At 45.8% G+C, this 23,070-nt stretch overlaps 1 protein-coding gene across 1 annotated transcript in view; it reads right to left on the reverse strand.

The window, feature by feature from the left end:
- Nucleotides 1-1,218: 1,218 nt before the first annotated feature.
- The window catches only part of POC1A (POC1 centriolar protein A), a gene marked incomplete at its 5' end in the record, with an annotated part of 50,232 nt that continues 28,380 nt past the window's right edge, over nucleotides 1,219-23,070 (reverse strand). The window contains 2 exons of the mRNA XM_010151038.1: nucleotides 1,219-1,317; nucleotides 12,353-12,493. Coding sequence (XP_010149340.1) covers nucleotides 1,219-1,317; nucleotides 12,353-12,493 — 240 coding nt within the window. The remainder of the gene's footprint in view (nucleotides 1,318-12,352; nucleotides 12,494-23,070) is intronic.

A 23,070-nucleotide genomic window follows, 5' to 3' on the forward strand; every position in this document is an offset into this window, starting at 1 on the left:
GGCGAGCGTCCAGAACGCCCCCAGCACATCTGGAGACGGGGCCTCGGAAGCTGCGCGAGGCCGGCGGGCAGGACCACCAAGGGCAGAGATTGAGGCAGCCCCCCTGTTTGAGGTCAGACAGACAGTGGTGAGGAGGGTCTCCTTAACCCCGAGGTGCTCAACTTCCCACAGCTCGTTGCTCCAGGAACGCGGGTAATAGTTTACTGTGAGAAAGGAGACCTCCAGCGTGTGTTAGCAGAAGAGGTGTTGGAGAACAGGGTCTCCCAGATGTCCAGATTCTTGTGCAGCTACATACTGAACACCTGCTAAGGTCCTGAAAAAGTCAGGAGGAGCGATGAGGGTGCAGGGTGAGAGCGATGAGCTATTCAGTTGTGTAAACATCTGCAAAATGCCTGAAAATTACAGGCAGTCTGGTGCAAGAGGAGGGAAGTTCCACCATGGAGCAAACTCTCTGCTATTTGGTGGCCTTTCCTCTCCCTCTATCCTGCCTTTGATTTAAGAAGCAAGACCAAGACCAAGCAAAACCTGCTTGGCAAACATCCTGCATCTGGCCCACCAGGGCTTCTCCTCCTGCCTCAAGCAGTTGTTTTTCACACCTTGCCCAAGGCAGCAGGTTAAAACCCACCACTGGAGGATTAAATCCCCTCTGCACAAACACCATCCAGGCTCTGCAGTGCTCGTTGTCAGATTTGCCAGGCACCAGCTGGAACTCAGACGAGACAGACCCTTCTCCAGTGCCGGCTGCTCTGGGACCTCACCTGCTCACTACGGTCTGAGAACCGGAGGTGAGCTCCCGCTGCCCAAAATATCCTGGGAGCTCTTTGCTTGTCACCTACAGACAGCACACACCTCAGCAACAAGCCTGACACAGCCCGCACCAGACATTTGGCAACTCCAAGATGCTTGAACGTTTTAAAACTAACTCAGCAGCACCAAAGGCAGGAGAGATGGCACTCCCTAGTTAGTACTCGGAGCTCACGCTGGCTGCTCTATCTCTGGAAAACACAAGAGATCACATTCGTTATCCATGCTTATGAATAAAATACTCCTTTTATTTTAGTAAAGTAACAAAGCTTATTTACAGATACAATAACTGTACATTCTAATTGAAAAATAGATTGCGCTCAAAGTCATTAAAGCAAGTCACACGCACACTGTTAGGAACACAAACAACCTCAAACCTCCCAGCACCTTCAGCTCCCGTCTCCGCTCAGGAAATCAGCTGGTTTTGTTCTGAATGATTTTCTGCTGATTCTCCAGACATTCCTTCAGCTTGTCTTCAGTGAGCGTCAGCCTCTGCTCCAGGATGGACACCGTCTGCGAAACACAACGAAAGCTGCTGCTGAGCCACGCCAAGACAAGCTACATGCCGTTCTCTCAGCGGGTAATAAAATGCTAAATCCACGGGTGTATTTTGGGGTATTTCAGGGCTGTAACTCCACTAGCAGTATTTTAGCAGGGCTAAACCCCACATGACTTCAGAGAGAAGCAGTGGGGAGGCTGGTGGGTGTGAAGCTCTCCTGCAGACAATGCCGAGCACCCATTTCGGCCCTCGGTGCTTTCAAACTGGGCTCTGCGTTTCCTTTCACAGACAGGTTCTGTCCTTCCGTGTTCATGGGCCACCAGACACTTCCGCTAAGAAGAGATACAGGTTTTGAACTGTTTCACACTGGTTTAGCTTTGATTTTTCCTCTCTCTTGCTGACTCTTTCCTCCCTTCTCCAAATGCTGTCCGTTTGCTGCAATTAAGCCACACAAAACTTGCTGGACAAGCACGATGACAAGCAAAACCCTCTCAGCACAAGGCAGCGCAACAGGTGACGGGGCAGGGGGGAACTGAAACCCAAAGTGGCAACATCTACCTCAACATAATGCCCAAGTATTTGTGTAATCCAGTTAGCCCACCAAGGATTGGGATATCTTTCTCCTCAAGCTGAAGTCATCACGGACAGGATGCACAGGAAGAACATTTTAACCACGTGGCAATAAAAGCCTCTGCTGAAAACCCTTTATTGATCGCCGCGAGGTAATGAAGGGACCCAGCTATGCAAAACCGCTGTCAGCTTCCACAGACACCGGAATGGCTGGTAATAGGCAGTGATGATTTAATGCTTTAATATCCATCAACTTATCAGCAACAATCAATAGCTTCACATTTTGAGCATTTTTACTGCATAAATAACATCCTCTGTTAAAAACAAAGGATGTTCAGAACCTTGGAGTTTATTATAAAGTCATTAAAATAAACTTGGACAACCGCTGTTTGTATGGAGGTTATACATAGAAAGCCTTTTAATAGCACGTTTCATAAGCACATCTCTGAGCGCCTGACAAAAGAAAACAGGTCTCATTATCCCCATTTGACAGCTAGGGAAACTAAAGCACAAAGAGAGGAAATAGCTTGGCTCAGGCCACTCGAGTGAGGAGGAAAAGTCTCCCGGAAAATGATCTGGGGAATGAGGCAAATGGCACGGGGTGGGAAGAGAAAGCAGACCTAGTAAAAACACCACCGATCGCTATGGCAAAGCCAGCTCACACGGTCGCTTATCAAAGTCAGAAAGGGCTGTGCATCATGGCATTTGCCCTCATACACCCTTTTCTTTCCTCCCCAAACAGTTCAGAGCTTATTTCTAAGCCTGCGCCGCTGCTCACTGAGGAGGCAGAAGAGCTAACTCCTGCTGCCTAACGCAGCCCTGCCGCAGCCGTAGAAAGCTTCACCTGAGTGAAAAATCCCTGCACTGCTTAAATATTCCCCTGGGCTATGGCACTAGCTTCATTACAGTTTTTTCCTCCTCTGTTACCACCACCCTTTGGGGCACAAGAACCAGAAGAGTCGTGGAGCCAGCAGGAGCCCTCCCGTCTATCCAGAGGAGAGAGGATTTCATCTTTTTCCTACCCAGCCAGGCTCTTGCCCGGTGGCTGTCTCTCAGAGGGCAGGAGTAAAGCTGCTCAGGGCAGAACACAGCAGGCTCAATGTCTACCAGGAGTTTACAGCAAAGACCTTACCCTGCAAGCAAGCAGACAGAGAATGAAAAGCAGTGGGAATCATGGCTTTTCCATTTAAAAAAAAAAGGAAGAACTAGCCACTCAAGACTCAGTTAAAAAAAAAGGGGAGGGGGAGAAACATTGCATTAAACTTCCTTTAGTTAATCAACTACATTCGTGTCCTGGTCAGTCTCCTCTAGAAGCAAAGTCCCAGATTACTTGTGGGTCCTGCATCCCAAGATCTCCCGTCACCACGCCCCTGCCGATGCGAGTTCAGTGCCATTGCAGCACCGTGGGACTGAACGCAAATAAAGCGGATTTCAGAAAGTGTTGGAGTCGTGAATGAGCCGTAAGGAAAATGTTTATTGAAATGGAAATTGCACGTAAGGATAAGCAAAGAGCTTGTAGCGAGTCGTTTCTGGAAACTAAAAGTGGAAAAGTAGCAGTCAAAAATTAAATCCAGGAAGTCCAAAATAGGAACCGATGACTACAGTGCATTTAGTCTTGGATATATGGTGCCCGAAACACACAGGGCACCTGACGCCTGAGGAAGGTAAGGGGAAGTGCCAATGCTGCCCGTTCCTGCTAGATTCTGACTTAGACACAAAAGTTCCTTCACCAGCAGCTGACAGTTTTACAGTGTTTCCACGTCGCTATTTATAAAGCCAGTCCTTGCTGGCAGGCACGTGAAACGGCACCCATTCAACGGCTGCAAGGTTTCGCTATTGCTTTGCAGCAGATAATGAACCAACAATTAAGCCAAGGGGGAAAACACCGTTAGCCAGATTCAGCGAGGGCCCACTGGAGCCTGGTTCACACCCCAGCCCTCTCTCTGTGGCAGGACCCGGGCTCCCTGCTACGCCAGGAGCACAGCACGTCTCTGTTACACACCAGGGAGGTAGATGCTGGATAATTTATTAACGTCTTGGCTCAGACTGGCAGAAGAATAACAGCTTAGGTTTAAACAAGAAGAAAGATCAACCCATTTATTTTTTATTTTTAAGGAGAATTTCTGACATTGCAGCAATATACTGAGCATTACTATGGACACCAGAGCAGAATATGGCATTTTTAACACAAAAGAAAACTTACTTAAATCACCTCTACAACACTTCCTGCAACATTTGTCTTCATTCATCTTCACAGACAGCCTAGGAAAAAAAAACCCTGCTACAGCCCTGCTATAACTTCTTTGGCCTTTCCCTAAAACTGGTCATTTCAGAGCTAATTTCCGACCCAAACTTGGCCAAGGAGTACAGCAAGTAAAGAGTGTCATACAAACGCTGCCGTAGCATCCAAGGGTCCCACCTTACAAGTGCTACTGAGCGGGTTCAGAGGTACCTATATACCTCTCGGGCACAAATTCGTGCCACCTGGACCACAGCCTGCTGCACAGCACCGAGGAGACCGGCTGGCACTACGCTGGGAAGTCAGAAGAGCCTGGCCAGAAGTCACCCTTCCAATGCACCCGCTGAAGTGAGCAATACTGACAAGAAGAGACGCAGCTCTTGTACGCGGGTGGCTAAAGCGGTACCTCCAGCACTCGCTAAAAATACAGTCCTGACCCGCAGCCCTGCGCAGAGACAGGAATTAGCAAGTATCCAGGTAAGTTAACTTGGGAGCCCTCTCTCTAAACTAACGCAGCGAGCGAAATGAACTGCCGCAGGAAGGGTTTGCACCAGGGCAGCCCTACCTATTTGCAGAAAAAAGGAATTAACTCTTTCCACCAACAACAGCTGAAAACACCAAACTTCAGCTGCAAGATGGAAAGGCTCGCGGGAGACCTTGTGCAGCAAACGTCACTGAGGTTCAAGCACCAACCTGTCTGGCAAGGAGCAGACTTTCTTCCTCTCACACTACGTTCTGCCCCGACCTGCTGTCAGCCTCCCTTCCACCTCAGCACCTGCGCCTAGCGAGGCTCAACGTAGCCCCCTGCTATCGGTAAGCACGCCTGAAGAAAGCCAGGCTGCCCTCCTCCCCAGCAGGTTACAGCTGACCCCCCTTTTGAGAAGGGACCCAACATCCAGTATGCTCTGAAGCGTTTTTAACTGGTGGTTTAGCCTAACCAAGGAATCTTAATTTCCTCGTCCCTGAGAGCGTAACAAAGCGTGGGCCTTTGCAGTTCCAAACACTCCACGTAGCAAATGCACGCGTGCGAGGTGCTCTGCGTGCCCCGACTAGCCTTACTCTAGTGGTTGAAGCCTTAATCTCAGAGATCAAATTGTATTTGATCACTTATGGCTTGCTTTTTTTTAATGTGAAATGATTTCTAAAGAAATGATAGCTCCTCGTCTGCTCAGACTGGAACAAGACCTGCCACCTCAGAGATATTTAAAGTAAGTGCTATAGCTCCTCACCATCTCAATCGCTTTGAATGCAAACTCTAAGGTGAATGCTCTCAAAGCCTATATGCATAGAGTATCGTAGAACCATAGACTCACAGAATGGTTGGGGTTGAAAGGGACCTTAAAGCCCATCCAGTTCCAACCCCCCTGCCATGGGCAGGGACACCTTCCACTAGACCAGGTTGCTCCAAGCCTCATCCAGCCTGGCCTTGAAATATTTCACACCAGGCTGACATACACACAGTGTATTGATTATTTCAAAATTAGGAAGATAGATTAAGAGGAAGACTAAAGTGCTACATGAACTTTCTTTAATGCAACTTCATGAGTTTTCCTGGGTTTGCTTTGTAACATGCTTCAAATTCCACAAACTTTTATGTTTGTTACTACAACACTTCATCAGGATCCCTATACAGCTCCAGATCTGCTCAAGAAGTCATGTGGCTAAATGACCTCAAAGTCTGTTCTCTAGCACAGGGCACAAGAGCTCATAGTCCCAGCAGCTCTCCTCAGCCACGGGTTACTCACAATACTTGAAAAGTGAAGGTGGGTTGTTTTTTTTCACTTGTTTTGGGGTTTTTTGTTTGGGTGTTTGTTTTTTGGGTTTTGGTTTTTTTTTTTATATGTAGCAGTCCAAAGCACTTCAAGAAGGAAATGGGTAGTTATAAAATTCAAAACCTGTATTGCTCACCAGCTATCCCCTTCCTTAATACTGTGAGGGTGGTGAGGCACTGGAACAGGTTGCCCAGAGAAGCTGTGGATGCCCCATCCCTGGAAGTGTCCAAGGCCAGGCTGGATGAGGCTTGGAGCAACCTGGTCTAGTGGAAGGTATCCTTGCCCACAGCAGGGTGTCAGAACTAGATGATTTTGAAGGTCCCTTCCAAGCACGTGATTCTATGAGTATCAGCTGCCATCTCTTCTTCCACCTCCCAATACACTCCACTTTCTGCAGATCCTTGAATACACTTAGTTAACTGACCCTTTACCTAAATTACAGGAGTAGCTTGACGGCAGAACGCTCAGTATGGTGATGACGAATTATCACTCGCAGTGCTCCCCATGGTTTTTATAGTAGGGAACCCATACTAAAGTACCTGAACATTCTAGTATCGCCTACTTTGCCAGACCGAGCAGCATGGTCAGTTCCTGTATCTCAGTGATCAGAGAGATGCTGGAGGACAGAAAAGGATTTCCTGTTTAATCCGTCTTAGCCACAGAGATGATGAACCACAGGTTCTGCCAGTTTCCTCCACGCAGCGCAGGGACATAGGGCACACGAGCCATCTGTAGGCAAGCCTTTCCCTTTACAGCCCTCTGACTAAAAGTGTTTCCTCACACATTGCTGATGCTTCAGCCTTGACAGCTGACCAGCCAAAGCCAAGTTCCGCAAGTTTCTGGAAGGGAATGGCTGCATGCTTCTGCACAGGTACGGGCAGCCTCCCTGGTGCAGAGCTCCTAGACCTCTGGTGCTCACCCAGCACAGCACAAGGCGGCAGGAAACTTCAAGTTTCACCACATAGTAGGAAAACACAGCAAGTTATGATGAGTTATGACAAAATATCCAAGCACATACCATGGGAGCAACTGCACAATAGAGTGTTTAGTGATCCCAAAAAGACTAGAGGTCTCCCTCAACCACAAGGACTTCAAAGACTTCCCATACCCTTTCCCTGCCACCCAATCTACCTTGAAAGGATGCAAATCACTCAGCTAAATTAACCCTGCTGCTGGTACTATAACAATGGCTGAGTAACAATTTATATTAATCTTCAAGGTCTGCTTGTGAAAGCAAATTGTGGGAGGTGTTGAGTGCTCCTTCCCGTTGAAGGACATTAGAAGCTGAAGGTCCTGTGGACCTCCTGGGAGACGATCACACTCCCGAGATGCCAGCTGTTGGAAAGGGCCCTGCTAAGCAATCGCCCCAGGAGTGCATTTAATTTAGGCAGTCTTAGAAGAAAAATCTGTTTGTATCTAGACTTAGAGATTTTGTAATAAGCATATTTCAGAAGTGAATTTCAGAAAAAAAGTAGCTCTGATGACACCATACAGAGGACTGGCAACAATCAGGGTACTTCATTTGTTTTCATTGCGTGAAAGATCAAAGCTACTGCATCTCTAAGGGATGGTTCTGACTCATAAGAAATAGCCTCTGTGTCCTTTAAATTAAGATTCAAAACCCAAACTCATCTGGCATTTTTCAGATGGGAACCTTTTTTATTAGTGTTTTGGATTTCAAACTATTTTGTTTGAAATAAAGACTGCTTGCAGTTTTTCTCCTGTGTGCTGGCTCCACTGGTACCCAGCGGGCGTTCAGGTATTGAGAGCAACACAGAAACGATGTGTGCAAGGAAGGGGTAGCAGCACTCAGGACCGAAAGAAAAAAAATCTTTATTCTCAACTTGTAACTACTTGAAGTCATAAAAACATTTATGTTACTAAACCCGTTAACTTAATCTACATTCAATACCTCACAGAAGAGAGGAGTCACTAGCTCCTCACCAACAGGGGCTGATGGAGACCACATCTCAAGCAAAAGGAGTAACAAATTTGATCTTGTTTTCATTATGAGCATTGCACTTGAACATTTTTAGTTTCAATTATAAAGCAACCCTCTCATCCAAGTCTCTTTTTTGTGCTCAAGAACTTAATTTAAAAAAAAAATCTCCTCCCTCTCTCTGCAATCTTTCCTGGAGTGAAATAATCCTTTAATCTCACATGAGCTAAATTGTCTTGGATTGGATTATTTTATGGATTTAGCAAGTCGTCTCCATTTCACTGCGTTGTTTTCTCCCAGCTTCAACGCAGGATTAGTTTGGGGAAGTACATAAAGCTGTTTCCTGTGGGTGAATTATCGCTGCTGTCTATGAATTCATACGCTAACCTGATTCTGAACTCCTTGTTTGGAGCAAACAGCTCCTTTCCCACATAAAACCAGCAGCTTTTGCCTCAGTGCCCACTGCCCACCAATGCTAGGGCTTAATGGAATGAAGGTGGCAGCTGTCTGGAGTGAGATAGGAGTATAAAAACTTTGAAGATGATCATGGCAAACGCAAGTTTTCCGCTGCAGCCAAGAGGGCTGCTCCCAGATGATCTTTTAGAGTGCAGTTCAGCTGCATGCACAAGTGCCAACGGACCAAGTGAACTCTTCGTACCTGCTCCATTTTTGTTTCAGCCAAAACACACCTTTCTGTTCCTGCAAGTTATGTGAGCGAGCATCACCTTGATTTGTAACATCCAGCCCAGTTCTTCATATAAGGACTGGGATACTGAGCTCCAGCCTTCAATTAAAAAAATAATCGATAAACATTTTGCACTTTCCTCCTTTTCACATCTCTGAAATGCCAGTAAAAAATGGGATTTTTAAACCTCGAGACATTGACAAGATACTGACACGCTGCAGGAAAGGAAGGAGCAAAGCTACTACTTATCTTCCTCATTCCTTGCCAGATTTGAAACGCCTGCTTTCCTACAAAGGGCACCAGGGTATCTTTAGCTAATCCAAGACCACGGAAAACAACTGGCTTATCTCTGGCTCTCAACTTCACTCCATCCTTCAAGGCAACAGGACTATTAAGCATGTGCTACTCTTCTGAAAAAGGCAGCCAAACATTAACCTACCTGCACGTGAAGTGGCCAAACAAAAACCACATTTGGAAAAAAAAATACGAAGACCCTGTCAGGTCACATTAGACACTTTCTCACACGTAAAACCAAAGACGTCCTGAGAGTTCTGGTGAGAGGAAGGGGGGAAGATTTCATTGAATCAAAGACCAGTTTAAAGAAAGATGCCAAAACCGTAAAGAATAAAATCACGGCACAAATTCAACATAAAGTGAAGCTTTGTAAAATCTGAGGGGTGATATGTGTTCACTAGAGCAGGTACCCCTAGGTGTGGTGTACAACAGCCACCAGTTCCTTCTAAGAAAAGGAGTAACCAAACTGACGGAGCCCATCTGCCCAGCCATATCCTGCATCACAGGCCACAGGGCTGCCACAGCCTCAGCGCTTCTGCCTGCAACTGGTGTCGGGGAGGAAGAGACCTCCTGAGGAAGTGGAGACAACCCCGCTGTCTCCAAGTACACGACGTACCACTTCACGTGGGAACCTACTGTCAGCAGAGGGAAGGTGCTGCTAACTGGCAGGCAGATGACAATGCAGCTTCGAGCGTGCGGCTCAGAACCAAGTTTCGCACTGGCAGGAGATGACAGCCTTCAGCTGATGTCTTACTATTACCTCTTTCAGCAGAAATTCAAAGTATTTCCTCTCCTTCCCACTTTTACACGATACCAAGTTTAGCATAATGAACTTTGAAATGATAGCTAAAGAAAAAATATTAGAAAAATAAATTAGTTTTATATTTGCATAACTTCCCAAAGTCGTTTATCCCAAGTTTTCCTCCAGTGGTATATTACATCATGTTGGCAGAGTGTTGGAAACTACAACCAGCACACAGAGTCCAGGAACTCAAGGTACCACATTAGAAATATACCCAGGCTCCCATGGAGGTAACAAATTATAAATGCCTAGAAAACCTGTGGCTGGCTGTGTCAATAGAGGGTTTCCGGAAATAGCACAGGGACTCTCCAGCTGTGTGACTCTGCCTATGCTGTTAGTGTTCTCCTCAAACCAGCACCGTTCAGGAATTACAGACTGATGGTTTCTAACCGAGCACCAGGAGACTCCTGGTACATCCTCAGCCCTTCTTCAAAAGGTAAAATACTGACCCCCTGCATGATTTATCTATGAAAACGTTTTGTTTTCAAAGGAGCAGTGTCAGCAAGCCCAAAGCTGCCATGTAAAACACGCAACGTTGGTTTGAGCCTGCCACGCACAGGGAGCAGCACCTAGTTGCTCTTTCCTAGCCTAGAAAAGGTTAGGAAAGAACCAGCCCAACTCCACCTGCCGCTGCTGCCATCTCGCCTGGATCTCTGCTCGCGTCAGCACGCCCTGGCTCCTCCCGGTCAGCATCTAACTGCACCAAAGAGGGTTACAGCAGCTCTACCAGAGCTGCGTCCCCTTCTGTGACACGCCAGCATCACCGGAAAAACCAAAGCGTAGCTATGCAAGAGGGTGCCCTTCGGAGTTACCTGCCGTGGCTCTGCCTTGTTACCTGCCTCCATCCCTCCTCTTTGAGGAACCTCCTTCCTTACTCTAGGAACGAGGACTTCAGGCTCATTTGCAGGAGTTTGGCTGTTTAGTGTTGGTTTGTTTCACTGCTAAATATCAGAGCCTTGGCATGAAAATGAAGAATTATGGACCTATTTCAACAGCGTGCCAGGCACGTCTATTTGTGCATGTGCATTAAAATGGTGTTCATACAAAATACAACACACAAAGGTCAGAACCAATAGGAAATAAAGTAATGTAAGGATGGCACAAAAGCTCCAGAAAAGGTAAAAGGGCACTGAATGCGGAGTTATTCAAGGCAGCTTTTGGGGGTTTTACTACAATTTCAAGATCATTTCCAATTTTATCTCATAACCTACTAATTTATTCCTCCCCCACTGATCTCAATTTCTCTTTCTGCTAGGTTTAAGAAAAACCACATTTGGAATTTTCTACAGTTACACAATATCTTCGAGAGAGATGTTTGCATTGCTCATATCTAGTTTAAATCCCACATACACTGTTTACTGCAATATTTGCCTCCTCTAAACACCTATGAAGTTGAAAAGGAGCCACTACACATCCATCATCAGAAGCGTGGCTCTCATAATGAAAGATAAAGATCACATTCCAAACTTACTAAGGAGACATAAAAACTGTAATAAAATATTTTGGATATACACTGGGCCACATTTTACCCACAAGCACGAAGGCACTGTGTCACACAAGAACCCTTTGCATACCCCACACACCCCCCCGCCAGCATTCAGCATTTTGGAGATCACCAGAAAACTTTCTTGCATCCCTGCCAAACTTAAATACCTTTTGGTTTCCACCCTACACTATTATAGACTGTCTGTAGTCCTGGAATGCTTTTTATCCCTAAATCAGCTCTACTTCAATCCTCTGACAGGCCCTCCAGCCCATCATCTTACCCTTTGACAAGTACTTCTTCTCAAGAGCAGAGTGCTAACTCGGTATTGAACATACTATTACTAGTCCGTGTGCTCAAGACCTGCTTGTTCTTTCCCCAAAACAACAAACTCACCAAAAAACCCTCCCACACAGTTAGGTTTGGTTTTTTTTTTCCCCCCTCAATTCCACAACTACAGTCGTATCTACAGGAGATCACCAATGTTTACTATCCCATGCTTTCCCCACGCTTCTCACACACCTCAAAAAAACCCAATGAAATTCAGCCCCAGGCAATGATCAGAAATACTATCCCTTAACAGGAGCAATGAGCAGCTGTTTAACCAAAACACCAGCTCTATCCCCAGGTTCTTCAGTAAACACACAGTGATGGACCAGCACCATGGGTTGGTGCTGTTGTAGCGCTGCTTGGTGACTCTGTGGAAGAGCTGTACGTTAATGCTACAGCGACGGATTAGTTGTTTGCTGGCTGTGGGTGAGAAGCGTGTTTCAGAGATGAGGCACAGAAGGGCCCAGGCTTGTTGACGGGAGGAGAATACTGCAGCGATTGGGCTGTGTAGGCGAGTGTTGGGTGGCAGAAAGGAGCGGGATCGGAACAGAGTTTACCTATAGACTGCAATACAATGGCAGAGGGAAGAGACAGACTATTCACCAAAACAGAGTCCTACTGCAACCGCTCCTTCAGGCATCACCTCAGTTAAACCCCAGCTAAAGGCACAGGGTGCCAGAGCTAGCTCAAGTCACATTCTGCTACGCTGCAGCATAAAGGAATTGGGGAAGAGCAGGGCCTAAGCTGGAAGTCGATGTGAGGGAACTGATAGAGATAAATCAGTCTTCACCTGCTCGTCAGTTTATCAAAAACCTACTAAGAAGCAGATGTTTTGAACTAGCCATGCTTTTATTCTATGAAACTATTGCAAAATAAACCCAATTCTTCCAGTCAGTGGCACCTTTTTCATTACAAAATTAAAGAGCAAACCATACCTGAGTCAGAACATCCAGCTGTCCCATAATATGTTCCAAGGTATTTGCAAGACTGATCTCCTCCTCTTGCTGCCCGTGGTTCCCACCAGAATCCTGAGGTTTTGTTTTCTTAAGATGAGCACCACAATTCATTTCTGACTGCTAGAAAAATAAACAGACATAATCTGCTATTGCCATGCAAACAAGTGGAGAAGGGGTTCTGTTTCACAGAGGGTAAGCCGTGAAGAACGGCTTACGTCGGGGCATTCTGTGCTATTCAAAACAGGCAAGGGAGAAAAGGAATCGCTTGTTCTTGCCACAGCTGGAAAAGGAAAAGCTGCTGCAGACATGTCCGCCTTCCCCAGGTGAAAGGGTTTTTTGTTGTCTTCTGGGGGTTTTTGCATGCTTTTGGTTTTAAACCTTCATCAGAAAAGGCAAACCTTAGATAGCAATCTCGAGGCAATGCTGCGAGGTTCAAGTTTTATCTGTGCCAAGAGCTTTGGCAGGCTCATGCGGTGCACGGGCCTAGGCTATACAGGTAAACGAAGACTTAGGGGAGCCACATGGAAGCACTACATCCAAATTCCAAGAATTAAGTAAGCTACTCTGAAAGGAGTCCAATTCCTTCACCCCAAGAGTAAGAGCCTCTCTGTGTTCGGCAGTGGTAAGAAGGCAAGGATGCTGCCCCACAGTTAAGTTTGGCGGAAGCACGACGTTCCAACATGCATTCAAGCAGGCAGTTCTGATTTAGTAATTTTCATTTTGTTTACATCTTGAACTGGTTTTCCCTCCTCAATGAGGTTAAGAACAAGTTTACTTTGAAGTTTCAATTTCAACTATTTTGGTTATGCAAGCTTGAATATTTCATTCAGAATAAATTAAGTTTTCAAAGCACAAATAGAACCCTACTAGAGAACTCATTCTCCTTTCCTGTTCTTTCAAAATGGTATCTTTCTTCTACAACAAACACTATTTACATGATTCACCCGCGTTACCACCAGCAGAAGCAGCTCAGAGAAGTTTATCTAACTAAACAAGGTAGCTAACCGATGAAACAATTGCAGGACTTAAGTTTCTCAATTTGCACTTACAGGCAAGATTTGAATGCAAAGCCAAGATCACAGCACTCAAAAACGTAGTGCTCCATGGCCCGACGCCTGGTGCAGCTCCATCCCGTGTACTTATTACTCACATATACGACTGAAACTTGTAAATGAACAGATCAGCAAGGAACTCTGAAAGTGGTCTCTAAAAGTTCTCCCATGTGTACTTTTTCTAGGGAAGAACCGAAGAGCTGCTTCCATCTCTTCTCTCGCATACACTACTACGAACGCGTTGCTCATCAGCGCCGTCTTGACGTACCTGCGCATCTCTGCCTTTGACACCAGGAGCGTGCAGATGTGCAACTACACTGCAACAAGACTTCAGACCAGCTCACAACTTTACACCCAGCTGCTCAGGGCATTATGTAGATGTACATACAGGTATGTGCATACACACAGAGAAACTATACGTATTTAAAAATAAATTTGTATGAAGGCTTGTGCTGCTGGGAGTCACGGAATTAGGCTGTGGAAAGGTTCCCAAGGCTGAGATCCAGCCCAACAGTTACGCAGAATAAGCAATCAGCAGTGCAAAGAACAGAAACTCAACCACATAGGGACCTAGAGATTGGGGGGAAAGAAAAAAAAGAGAGGCCAGAGCAATAGTAAGCTTGGACAAGAGAACGCTTGCTACTGTCTGCTACCTGCTAGTAAGGGCGAACGCAGCTATCCTCATATAGCCAAGTGCACAAGACCAGCTTTGCATAAGGAGCAGGAAAGGTTTAAAGGATACATTTAACAACTGCTTCCCAGGGTTCACTGTGCTACACCTCAGGCTTGGGATGCAGCTGGGTATCAGGTGGTACCAGCCACACCAGCCTCCACTAATTGGCTTCCTCCCACTTGCTTGGATAATTTGGATAACCTACAGGCCCTAGGCCAACACAGCCCGTGCTCCGGGTCACACTGCACAGCCCCAGCATGGGAGCCACACTCCAGCTACCCACTGTGCTCTGGTAGCCCGAGAGCCACGTGTTGCTCACCGATGCATTGATTTAATCAACCCGAATATGCTCTTGCAGAAATGAGATGAAGCCAGCCTTACAAAGCTGCTATTTGCTGTTTAAATGTAAAAGAAACAACCAACCCCAAAACATTGCTTTTCAATGGCAAACTAGCATTAAAAAGCATGTTTTCTTGTTGTTTTAGACTATCATGTTTTGATGATGTAACTTGAGGCCAGTCAACCACGGCACAGCAGAAATGTGAGTAAGCTAACACTGCATACAACCTGCACTTAAAAACCCCAAATGATGATGAACTATCCACTTCAAAACGCATTAGAACAAGCTGACTCACAGAAGCAGAAAAATGACTGTACAAACATATTTTCTCTCTCTACAGCATATGTCAGACAGCTTTTCATAAAAGGCTGCTGGGTTGAGCTCAGAGTTGATATTCTCTTTGCTACAGTCCACAAGGTTTAAGAGTGTGGAATATTTGCAAGGACAATATTGCACAGATGTTCCTACACCTGATGCTTCAGGGGTCAGGTGGCCCCTCATCATGTCAAGTTGAAGCCAGAGGCAGCAGCAGCCGTTTGTCACTGATGCTATGTGCTGTTCATCAGCTCACAGGGTACGTGCCACCCCTGTGAAAAGCCAAGGAAACCACTTCCACAAAACCCGTTTGGGCTCCTGAGGGCACTCGGAGTGGTGGCAATACCCCCAGGAGGAGAGGTGTATCTATGTTTGAAAAGGGAAGCACAACAGTACGGCATACTGCCCCTTTCCAACCAGAGCTCCTTGAAAGGCTGCTTACAGCCCATCAACACCACGACAACCTGTAGCTCACGCCCTCAGCAATGAGATTCTGAGCTAATGCATCTAGTTAAACGAGGGACACATTCAGCCAGCAAACAGAGCGTGATGTCCGTGTGCTATGGAGAGTGACTTCTGAAAGGGAGGCTCACGCTGACCACAGTCTTGGAATCTTCAGTTCTAGGAACAAGCCCACCCCAACCAGCCTACCCTGCCACGGCAGGTAGGAACAACAAGCACCCAACGGACACACAAAGCTTGGTTTGACATTAATTTTAAAGAGCTGCCAAACATTTTGATGGGGTCAAAGACACTGGAAAGAGACTACAATGCTCAGAGGGACAGGTTTTCTGCCACAAGCACCCACCTGGACTCCGGTCACGGTTCAAACACAGCGACACCGGTTGAAGCGATGTTACAAAGGCAACAAGGCCATCTCCACTGAAGCGTTAGCACAGCTTCCATACTCGGCACTGGGAAGCATCGTGGGGTCCTTCAGGGGAAGCCTTGCCCTTCACGTTTTAACACGAGAGGGAAGTGCTTGGAAACCTTCCCTTAAGAGCCAGACTACAGCTTGTACTTACCCCTGCCTTAATGGCCGGTACACTGGAAGCGCACCCATGTGAGGGCAAACGGAGCTGCCCCCAGACTGAGATTTTATAACATTTTGTAAAAGGGGGTTAAGTCATCCCTGTTTTGGTCCCTAAGAATGAATGAGCCAAACTACAGCCACCCTTCTAATAGCAGTCTGTATCACATGGTGAGCCAGCCACTGGTAATGTAAATTGTAACAGATTGTAAAAAACACTGTAAAAATGTAGAAAGAGCCCCGAAACGTGCATTGGCTCGGTGACAGTCTAAGTACTGATGAGCATCACTACTACCGAGACACCTGCGCTCCCACCCGTCTTCCCTGCACAGCGAAGTGCCAGCTGAACCCTGGGGCCAGGCAGCAGGAACAGCAACAGTGGCAGAAGTTTCATCTCTTTTAGTCAGAGTTCAAGTGTGCCATTTATTCGGCACAACCCAACAATGTATCGCCATTAAATATCTTGTTACAACATCTGCTTATTAAGCACCGGGAGTATAGCGAGGAGCAGCTGAACATTAAAGGAAGAATAGCAGAGCAGTTTCAGAACACAATACAGCTCTCAGTGACAAAGGGAAAACAGAAGTGATTTATTTATAGCAACCACTTAAAGACAGCACAGCACAACTACTTGGGGGAAGGGGAAAATTAATCAGCCTCATTCCAGAGGTCTCTTACTGAGCCTCTTACGAAAATTCTTCTGGCTAAACAGCATTCTGGCCAGCCATTACAGTGCTGATCAGGGGGTGGGGAGCAAGTAATAACTACAACACATGCACATCCATAGTAGAACTGCAAGGGACAACAAAAAATGCCATTTTGTTTTCTAAATTGGAAGATAGAGACAGGATAACTACCTACCTGATTTTTACACCTACTAATAAAAAGTAGGAGTCTCATAATTCAGTGCAGAGAAAATAGTTATTTTCTCTTCAGCCCTCTCTGCTGGAGGGGAGGGATTGAGTGGTGTGAGGAGGGTATGTTCAGCTCTACCTTTAAGTCCCTTTAAACCCATTTCCACAGTGCATTACTGGTTTGGGGGGGGTGGTGGTGAAGGGTGAGAGGGGTGGTGTGTTTGTTTTTTAAAGAAAATAAGATATTATCAAGCATTAATTTTCAAGTATCTGGAAAAATGGCATTCCCTTTCAGTAACACATCAATCCAATGTATTCAATTCAGTACAATGTATTGCAATTCACTAAGTGCAATTAAGTTCACTACCTTAGCTGAACAAATCGCCCTAGAAACAAGAGAGGAGCAGAAGACTCCCAAAGGTGGTGTACGCTGTTTATTCGGAGCCCAATCCTACTAATCCAGATGAGAAATACCATTAAGTGTCTTCTATTTTGAGAAGTCATTTTCACCACAGGTAAAAGGATATTTTCAATGTGTTCCCAGAGCAACAGTGACATCCAGTGGAAGCATATCCAAGGTAAGCTCCCCGGGAAGGTTGGGTAGAGTACACCATGCCAGGTTGGAGGACTCATTAAAAACCAAGAGCTAACCTCATTTCTCCCTGTGATGTACAAAATAGCATTGACAGAGCACAGCTCTCCAAGCACACACACATTTCTCTGGACTGGAAAAGCATCCCCTCTTCAAGGCAACACTGGAATTTCTGGAGCAATCACATTCTTCCAGACTCACTCCACATCTACTGTCCAGACCAGCAAAGGGTAACAACTAGACATACACTACAAGTTTAATTAGTTTTGTGAAACAACTTGCAGGACCATTCCCCCCTGCTCACCTTTTATTTCAGGATTCAAGTTGTGATAATAGACAGGGATCTGGGAGAGACAGAGGAAGGGGGGGAAAAAAAAAAAAATTAAAAAAAAAATGGAGGTGGAAAGAATGTTACTTCCCTTTCATTTTTGCTTCACACCAGAAGGTAACTTGGGTTAGATAAGCAAGAAACCAGAAATTACTTAGACAGAAGCCTTCTCCCTATTGGTGCTACTAAAAATACCAAGTTAAAACATTAAAACTTGGCAACTCTACAGTATTGGCCATGTTTTGCCATAGACCAATAAATACTAAGTTTGTGATAATTCCAAGAAAAAAAAAAATAGAGTTAATAGGTACATCTCAAGCCCCTTAAAATCCTAAAGCTCTCTTGTGCCAAAGCCTAAGTGAAGCACTGGCAGAGGACGGAGGATGGAGTAAGGTTCATGTAATTTAGGTGAAGCAGCATTATACCATCCAGCTCTGCTGACCAAGCTGCCAGGAAGGAAAGGAATGGGGGTAACAACTAACGGCCAGCTACAGCACTCAAACATGCACAAAACCAGCCTGTCCATATGTTGAAGGCTGCAGTTGGACTGAAATTGGCATTGGCTTACAGAAATACCAGGATCCTATCTCTGGAAGTGATGCTGTTTGGCAATCTCTGGCCAAGAGCAGGTCATCACCCTGCTCCTGTCTGCCAGAAGAAAAAGGCTGTTTCCCTCCTGTGCTTCTGTGACCTTGCTATTCTGGTTCACTACCTGTTGGTCTGCTCAACTTACCTCTAAGTGTCCCTTTTAAAGCAAGGCGGACATTCCTATTATGGTTTGAGGTAACTTCAGGTAACAAGCATCTTTGCAGACTGCTAAAAGCACCTGAGCCACATGCTGTCCATGCTTTTCAGTTGGGTTACACTGAGCACCACTACACACCACAGCATCAACTGCCTACGTGCCAGCTGAGATTGGGCTCACAGGGTTTTGTGCTATGTGATCTTTTTTTTGTACACAAAGTTGAAAGTAAGTAGATCCCTGCGCTGATTTCCAAGGAGGAATGTATCTGGCACTGGAAGGAATAGAAATCAGAGTTCCCGGTAAGCTCTGGCAAAGGAGATCGCCACAACTCAAAACTGGTAAGGAATACACCTCTAATAAAGCTAGGGTATCCAAATTGCTAGTAATAAACACAACACTACATTAATCCACAGTCTTGCTAAGGAAAAATGCTAAAATAATAGAAACTAATTTTGAATAGTTTCCAATTTAAAGTAACCAAGAAGCCCTCTATAAACATCAAAGAAGAATGGGAAAGTTTTGCACATATTACACTTCAAAAAGCACAAATGGCCTTTCTGTGATGAGTGTAAATGGGAAACAGTGATGCCAGACACTGAAAGCCTGGTGACAGAGTGCATGGGCAGGTGAATAGGAGTACCAGCTGTTTAAAAACAACACAGCAGGTCTGCATTTACTGAGAAGGAAAAGCGAAGGGTAGCCTTCAACATGTTAGATTTGTCTTTTCCTACTTTGCATAGGCAGTTTACCTCCCTTAACCAATATCCCCCCTCCCATCAGCCCTAGAGTTTTCTTAGGATATATGAAGTTTCCTTCCAGAACTGAGGATGGAATAATTAAGCTTTGTTGCACAGGTGATGCTCAGCTGGCTATCCTAACACTGCTCCTGGAGAATAACAGCACCAAAAATCAAAAAGGAACAGTTTTGTGGGAAACAAGCCACTACAGGAACTAAAAGATAAATATGAGAAACCATTAGTAAGAATTTCACCAAAAACTGAACTACTGTTCCCTGGTCCCATTTAAGGTTGCTCTTGGGAAAAGCACCCATGAAAAAGCAGCCAAAGACTGAAACAAAAAGTGTTTCTCCTCATCCTTGGGTTACCCAGCTACAGGTTCTAAAAGCAGCAGTCTCCAAGGCAAGAAGCAAAATGCAGTGGTCTCCTGAAGTGTGACCAACAGTTTCCAGCTCATTTTCTTCAGCATCATTTTCCTTTTTCTAGTGAAATAGGTATATGCAAGGCACGTGCATTATCTGCATGTTACATATACATAACATGCATTGTTTCTACATACACGCACGTAAAAACACAGACATACATGTGGTAACATGCCCATTTGTTACTACTCTTGCTTGAAGATGGGATTTTAGCAGAAAAGTCTTGAGATCTTAGAACCTTTTAAAGCTTGAGACACCTTCATCCATCTCAAAGCTGACACACAATAGCAGCTTGGAAGAAATATAAATCTTGCCTCTGTCTCCTTCTCTTTGAATTATGACTCAAGCATTAAAACAAGACACATACAGCAGCAACCTAAGTGGGTGAATTTACATTAATTAGCCTGAGATGCTGAACTTAAAAGGCAATTTTTATTCTGACCAATAATGACTTGTCAGGACTTGCCTTATTGTTCCAGAGCCTTAAAGAACAAATCTATTTGCTGTAAGATGACAAATTAGAAGCTGATCCTCTTATTTCTGAAAATAAAAAAAAACCCTTGTCAAACCAGCACACAAGGGAAAAGAGCGGTAGCAGCACGGCTGCTCCCATCCACCAGCGGGCAAAGCTCCTGCAGGTTGCTGCAGTCCGAGCCCCTTGGAAAGCCAAGCTGAGGGTGCCTAACCCTGCCTATTCCTTTCTCTCAAATCCCTCATCAACGCAAGATACAAGAACTCTGATAAAACAGCCTGTAACAATGTGGAAAACACCATAACACACAAAATGAGGCAAGACAGAAGCTTTCATTGTTGTTTGTCATGCACACCCTTCTCTCCTTACATTGACCAGATCAAAAGAAAAGCAAACCCCAGAGTTTCAGGGGCAAGAACATCCCATTAGGCAAAACCCATTAGTTTGTGAAAAACTCTGTTTCACACCACAATGACAACAGAAGCTGAAATAGAGTATTACAGGAGTAGCCATTAAAGGAGATTTTCTGGAAGGCATTCCAGAAAGAAGCTCTGCTGTTAGCTGTTTGTGAGGTAGACCCTCATTTAGTTGGGTGTGAGAAAACCATTTATTTTGCCCTGATGCAGCCTCACAGTCAGATTAAGATGCAGAAAGTCAGTGAGGCCTGCAGTGAGGCTCCACAGAGTGCAGGCAACTGATATCCAGATGCGCTATCCAGTTGTGCTCGGATACACTCGGGCTCCCTGATACAAAGAAACCTGGTATGTTGTCAGACTATTCACCAATGAACTACAGCTGGACTCGACAGCTCAGCTGGATCCCGCCTTTTCAACGATGAAACCAAGGAGTTACTCCCTCAGGGGCTACCCACAAAACATGATGCAACACCGATGCCTTCCTGCCTGATGTCCTGGGCTGGAACCAGGCTATCCGTACCAGGATGAAGGAGTTCGGATAGGTCTGTAAACACACAACGTAAGACCATGTTTCTATCCCTTGTAAGCAAGACGGACAGGGTGCTCTTTCTGGACCAAGTTAGCCACAGTTCCTACCAACCATACTACTGCAGTGGGAAGAACTGTATTTTTCCCCAACAGTCTGCGGATGCTGAACCAGGCAGGAAGAGATCAAGCAGATGTTCTCAACCAGCCAGGTGTGCTCACCATGACAGCTCCCTCAGTCAACTATGTGTCTGGTACTTCTTGGGGGTTAGAGTTCCTCCTGCTCCAAGTCTCTGGTTTCCAACAGGATGAGTGGAAGGCACCACAGGAGCACGCTTCTTGCGCAGAAAGAACTAAAAGGAGGAAGCGAGTGATGAAGGAAAGTCACATCCTTCTGGCTCTCACCAGGTCTACAAGCACAGGCCAAGGTAGAGACCATCCGTGGCTGCATTGCTTGCAAAGAGCTCCCAGGCATCCTGTGACCAGTCGTAGTAAGCCTCGTGTTCACCCCTATGAAGCTGCTGCTCGGGCAGCCCAGCAGGGCAGAGACAGAGCAAACAACTTGAGCACTCCATCACAGTGTTGTTCTTCCAAGTTAATAAACTACCCACCTAGTCCAAGAGGAAGAGACTCATGTACCAGTCTAAAGCTTCCTGGAGTGGCAATGTATCCTCAGAAAAACAAGGTGACAAGTAGACCAGGAAAAATAATCATTTTGCAGATCACCTTTATCCTGAAGGCAAAGGCTGGATCCCCTGCTGCTGAATACAGGATTCCTCCCTTACAGCTCTTAAAAATAAATAAAGAGAAGGGGGCAGAAGAGGTGCAAACAGCAACACACATTCACAGCCAATTGCCAAGAGCTGCAGCTCTGTGCAATGAAATTGCTTCCCAGGAGGGGATCTCACAGCAGGAGAAAGTGTACAAAACTGTTCATAAGTATTAACGGATGCCAAAATTAGAGATAGTTACCAATTTAGAAGCCGAAAGGTCAAAAAAGAAAAGGCACATCTGGCCTATGAGTAACTCCAGAGGAATTTATTTACACAAGGGACGAGCTGACAGAACGAACTGCTGCAGTCAGCACGCAGACCACGGGCTGAGCGCAGGAGGCACCCGAGGTCACCTAACACAAAGCAGAACCAGCAACGGAGAGAGGTGGAGTCAGCTCTGGACCTGCAGTTATGGGCCTCAGACCACTTCACGATCAGATCACGTTTTGGGAATCAAGTCTCCAACACTACGCACCAGAACAGAAAGATGACCATTGAAGATAAGTGCAGCCCAACGCCTGTGGAAAACCTTAAACCCAGCAGCGTAGGAAGAGGCCTAAGTGCCTGTCATAACCAAAAGATGCAGCTTTTAAAAGTCCTTTCTGCTGAAGTGCTGCTGTTCCCAAGCTTCACTCTGAAGTCTGCTATGCCATTAGCTTTCAAATTTGGTAGCTCCACACCACTTAACTTCAAAGGAGCTAAAGATTTTTAAAAGCTTTGCACTCTTGAATTTCAAAAGAGCAGAAAGACTTGTTGGCAAGAGACACAGAGGATAACTCTGCACGTCTACCCACGTCTCCCAAATTGCCCTGCCAGGGGACTACCTGCTTTTGAGTCTGTCTGCACATCCACCCACATGAGGGTTGAGTGTTCATGGGTAAGAATCATGGGGAAGGACATCAAGGCAGATGATATGGTGGGAGTCTGTTGTAGGCCACCCATCCAGGATGAAGAGGCAGACAATGTATTCCATAAGGAGCTGGGAGAAGTATCACAGTCGCTAGCCCTTGTTCTCACAGGGACTTGAACCTACCAGATATCTGCTGGAAATACAATACAGCAGAGAGAAAACCATCTCAGAGGTTCCTGGAGTGTGTGGAGGAGAACTTCCTGACACAGCTGGTGAGGGAGGCAAGTAGGGAAGGTGCTCACTGGACCAGCTGTTTGTGAACAGATAAGGACTTGCGGGTGATGTAAGAGTTGGAAACCATTAGTTTGAGACACTGACTACACACGACCCTTGCAGACTGTGCGTTTCACTGCTTTTTTGGACATCTGAAACTCCCACTCCCCCTGTTTGAGAGCTTGGCCTCTGAGGTACTGCAACACAAACACATTTTAAAGTATCCTTCTTTAGAAAGCTGTATGTAGACGTTTAGACTAAAGCTTCCTCACCAGTCTCCTCCTTCAAAGTGGTATTTTG

This window comes from Eurypyga helias, unplaced genomic scaffold (genome assembly GCF_000690775.1).
Source record: "Eurypyga helias isolate BGI_N326 unplaced genomic scaffold, ASM69077v1 scaffold15074, whole genome shotgun sequence".
Lineage (NCBI taxonomy): Eukaryota > Metazoa > Chordata > Aves > Eurypygiformes > Eurypygidae > Eurypyga > Eurypyga helias.